Genomic DNA, 4124 nt, shown 5'->3' with positions numbered 1-4124 from the left:
CGGGGTTTCACCATGTTGACCAGGATGGTCTCGATCTCTTGACCTCGTGATCCACCCGCCTCGGCCTCCCAAAGTGCTGGGATTACAGGCTTGAGCCACCGCGCCCGGCCAATTTTTGTACTTTTAGTAGAGATAGGGTTTTACCATGTTGGCCAGGATGGTCTTCGTCTTTTGATCTCGTAATCCGCCCACCTCAGCTTCCCAAAGTGCTGAGATTACAGGCGTGAGCCATGGCATCCAGCCAAAAGTATTTCAAATTTAGATATGTGATAAATTAACTAGTATCCTACTGATGAAAATTCAGAGAATAGAAACAAATCTGGAAAGATTTTACTAAAATTCTATAACCATCCTTATAAATCTTTGCTTCCTAGAAGCAAATCTTTTAGAAATCTTTAATTATTCATGTTTATAATTGAGATATTGCCAAATTGCTGCTTACAAAAAGATGTAAAGATGGACATCAACTAACTATTGGAAGAATAGATTTTTCCTACCCTTGCCAAAACTGATTCTCATCAATCTTCACAACATTTGCCAAAGGAATTCTACTTTTTTTTTTTTTTGAGAACAAGTCTCACTCTGTTGCCCAGGCTGGAGTGCAGTGGCATGATCTCAGCTCACTGTAACCTCTGCCGCTCAGGTTCAAGCAGTTTACCTGCCTCAGCCTCCTGAGTCGCTGGGATTACAGGTGCCTGCCAACATGCCCAGCTAATTTTTATATTTTAGTAGAGGTGGAGTTTCACCATCTTGGCCAGGCTGGTCTTGAACTCCTCACCTCATGATCTCCTGCCTCAGCCTCCCCAAAGTGCTGGGATTACAGGCATGAGCCACCACGCCCAGCTAGGAATCCTACTTTCATATTTATTTTTTTAGATGTGTTAGGCCATACCAAAACTTTTGGTTGAGACAGGGTCTCGCTGTCACTCAGACTGGAGTACAGTGGTACAATCACAGCTCATTGCAGCCTACCAACCTCCCACGCTTAAATGTTCCTCCCACTTGAGCCTCCTTAGTAGCCAAGACTACAGATGTGTGCCATGCCTGGCTAATTTTTATTTTTTTTGTAGAGATGGGATTTCACTATGTTGCCTAGGCTGGTCTCAAAGTCCTGGGCTCAAGAGATCTGCCTGCCTTTGCCTCCCAAAGTGTTGTAATTACAGGCGTGAGCCACCACACCTGAGCTCTTTTAAGTTTTTGTGGAGGTAAATTCTTAGCCTTCACCTTACAACTTCACTTATGTAACCTAATAAATTTGTTGCTTTAAAAAAAAATCTGAATAAATTGGAATTTTTGCTGTAAAGTTACTTTCTCTGGATCTTAACTGGTCCCAAAGATGATAAAGATGAAATGTTGGATATCCTGAGCTCAGGCCAGACTGGTTTGAAATTAATGGGCATTTTTTTCCCTTTATTTCAATTGACAATTTGTTTCTATCGTGCACATGAAATATGTATATATTGGGCTGGGCGTGGTGGCTCACGCCTGTAATCCAAGCACTTTGGAGGCCAAGGCGGGCGGATTACCTGAGGTCAGGAGTGCAAGACCAGCCTGACCAACATTGTGAAACCCCGTCTTTGAAAAAAAAAAAAAAAAAAAAGTATATAATGTGGAATGGCTAAATCCAGCTAACTGACATATACATTACCTCATGTAACAGTTACGTATATGCCATTTCAGATACAAATACTGGTTGAATCTGACCACTTCAAGGTTGCAGTGAATGATGCTCACTTGTTGCAGTACAATCATCGGGTTAAAAACCTCAAGGAAATCAACAAACTGGGAATTGCTGGTGACATAGACCTCACCAATGCTTTATATACCATGATGTAATCTGAAAGGGGCAGATTAAAAAAAGATGGAATCTAAACCTTACCTGTGTAAAAGCTTAATGTTCACTGTGAGTCAAAAGTTTTACATTTATTCATCAGTATCCTTCTTGTAAGTCATCTACTTAATAAATATTATGCTGAGTTACTTGTCTTATTATGTCATTTAATTGGAGTTTATTCTAGATAATGCATAATGGAAAAAATATGTAGCAATATTAATACTGCATTAGGGCCTCAAGGTTTCCTATACTTGTTAAAATATCTGTCTTAAGGAGAAAATAAATACTACCTCAAACTTATCTCTTCCAGAATTTCATAAAAAGATGTTTCAAGGAAATTATTCTCTAATTTTCTTAAGGAAATATAATAGGTTCAGGAAATGAGAATAGCAGAAAGAAAAAGCTTACCTATAGATGACCTATGACCCATAGACAATTATTGTTAGGAATCTGGTATACTTCTTGACTGCTTTTTAATCCTATTTTCTAAACTATAGTTCACTGCTTTCAAATCAGGAATTTGATACGACTATAGGACCATCTCCCTGGTTTTTATGAATTTTTTTTTTTTTTTTTTTTTTATGAGATAGAGTCTCACTCTGTTGCCCAGGCTGGAGTGCAGTGGCACAATCTCAGCTCATTGCAACCTCAGCCTCCCGGGTTCAAGGGATTCTCCTGCCTCAGCCTCCTGAGTAGCTGGGATTACAAGTGTTTACCACAGTGCCCAGCTAATTTTTTGGATTTTAGTAGAGATGGGGCTTTACCATGTTGCCCAGGCTGGTCTTGAACTCCTGATTTTGTGATCCACCCGCCTTGGCCTCCCAAAGTGCTACAGGCCACTGCGCCTGGCCTCAAATCTCTTATAGAGAAAAAAGGTATCTTACATAGTCAGCTTTCAAAATTTGTTCCCGTCATCAACATTCTTACCCATGACTTTCTACCCTTATAACCAGCAAGCCCAAAGATTAATACAATTCCAAAAGCAGGATGTGGCAAAACCACTTCATCTTATATAAGACCAAAATTGTTTGAGACGGAGTCTCACTCTGTCGCCCAGGCTGGAGTACAGTGGCACGGTTGCTGCAACCTCCACCTCCCCAGGTTTAAGCAATTCTCTGCTTCAGCCTCCTGAGTAGCTGGGATTACAGGCGCCTGCCACCATGACTGGCTAATTTTTGTATTTTTAGTAGAGATGGAGTTTCACCATCTTGGCCAGGTTGGTCTTGAACTCCTGACCTCGTGATCCATTGCCTCAGCCTCCCAAAGTGCTGGGATTACAAGCGTGAGCCACCATGCCTGGCCCAAAATATTATTTTATACAACAAGATCTTTTGAAATCCATTAAATTGATAATTGTCACAGGTTGGGTTTCCCAGGAAGCAGAGAGATTAGAACTCAAGAGGGAGTGTACCTGCAATCAATACTTGTGGGGATGGGAAAGAATGTGATTGGGTCAAGGGAGAAGTTGAGCAGCAATAACTTAGCCTACCCTAGGGGAGTTCTGAAGCTGGGATTATTCTTCAGAGCTGCAAGGGGGCCAGGCCTTTTTATATCCCCACTTTGGTCAGTCAGTGACTATAGGACACCTGGGAAAGAGAATGTAACCTGAGGTGAAGTGGCTGTCTTCAGCTGAGGCAGCACAGTCCTCAAAAGGGATGACAGCAGAGGGCTGCCTGCTAGCAGCACTTCCTGCAGCTCAAGGAGTAAGTAGTCCATCACTAAAGAGGGATGTGGGGAGCATATCATAGCATATTTCAAAAAATTCCTTACCCTAACATTCTGGTCTTAACTGTTCTCTTATTAAATGGAAAAGCACAGCTTTGGAAAAAAGTGAGAACTTGGATTACATAAAATTACTTAAATCCTCTGAGCCTTTGTTCCTTTGTCAATAAAGTGCAGACAGCTCTTATAGGGTTACTGTAACATTAAGTAAAATAGTTTGCAAAGGGACTGTCAAATAGTAGGTCTTCAATAAATTTAAATTCCCATTCTTGGCTGCGCATGGTGGCTCATGCCTGTAATCCCAGCACTTTGGGAGGCTGAGGTGGGTGGATCATGAGGTCAGAAGTTCAAGACCAGCCTGGCCAACATGATGAAACCCCATCTGTACTAAAAATAAAAAAATTAGCGGGGCACGGTGGCAGGTGCCTGTAATCCCAGCTACTCCGGAGGCTGAGGCAGAATTGCTTGAACCCGGGCGACAGAGGTTGCAATGAGCTGAGATCGCACCACTGCACTCCAGCATGGGCGATAGAGTGAGACTCTATCTTAAAAAAAAAAAAAAAAAAAA

General features: G+C 41.7%; 1 protein-coding gene across 1 annotated transcript in view; it reads left to right on the top strand.

The window, feature by feature from the left end:
- The window catches only part of LGALS3 (galectin 3), a 14986-nt gene extending 13002 nt beyond the window's left edge, over positions 1-1984 (top strand). The window contains exon 6 of the mRNA XM_017515816.2: positions 1681-1984. Coding sequence (XP_017371305.1) covers positions 1681-1836 — 156 coding nt within the window. The 3' untranslated portion in view covers positions 1837-1984. The remainder of the gene's footprint in view (positions 1-1680) is intronic.
- The last annotated feature ends 2140 nt before the right edge of the window (positions 1985-4124 follow it).

This window comes from Cebus imitator, unplaced genomic scaffold (assembly GCF_001604975.1).
Source record: "Cebus imitator isolate Cc_AM_T3 unplaced genomic scaffold, Cebus_imitator-1.0 Scaffold560, whole genome shotgun sequence".
Lineage (NCBI taxonomy): Eukaryota > Metazoa > Chordata > Mammalia > Primates > Cebidae > Cebus > Cebus imitator.
This window is presented reverse-complemented; position numbering and strand designations above follow the sequence as displayed.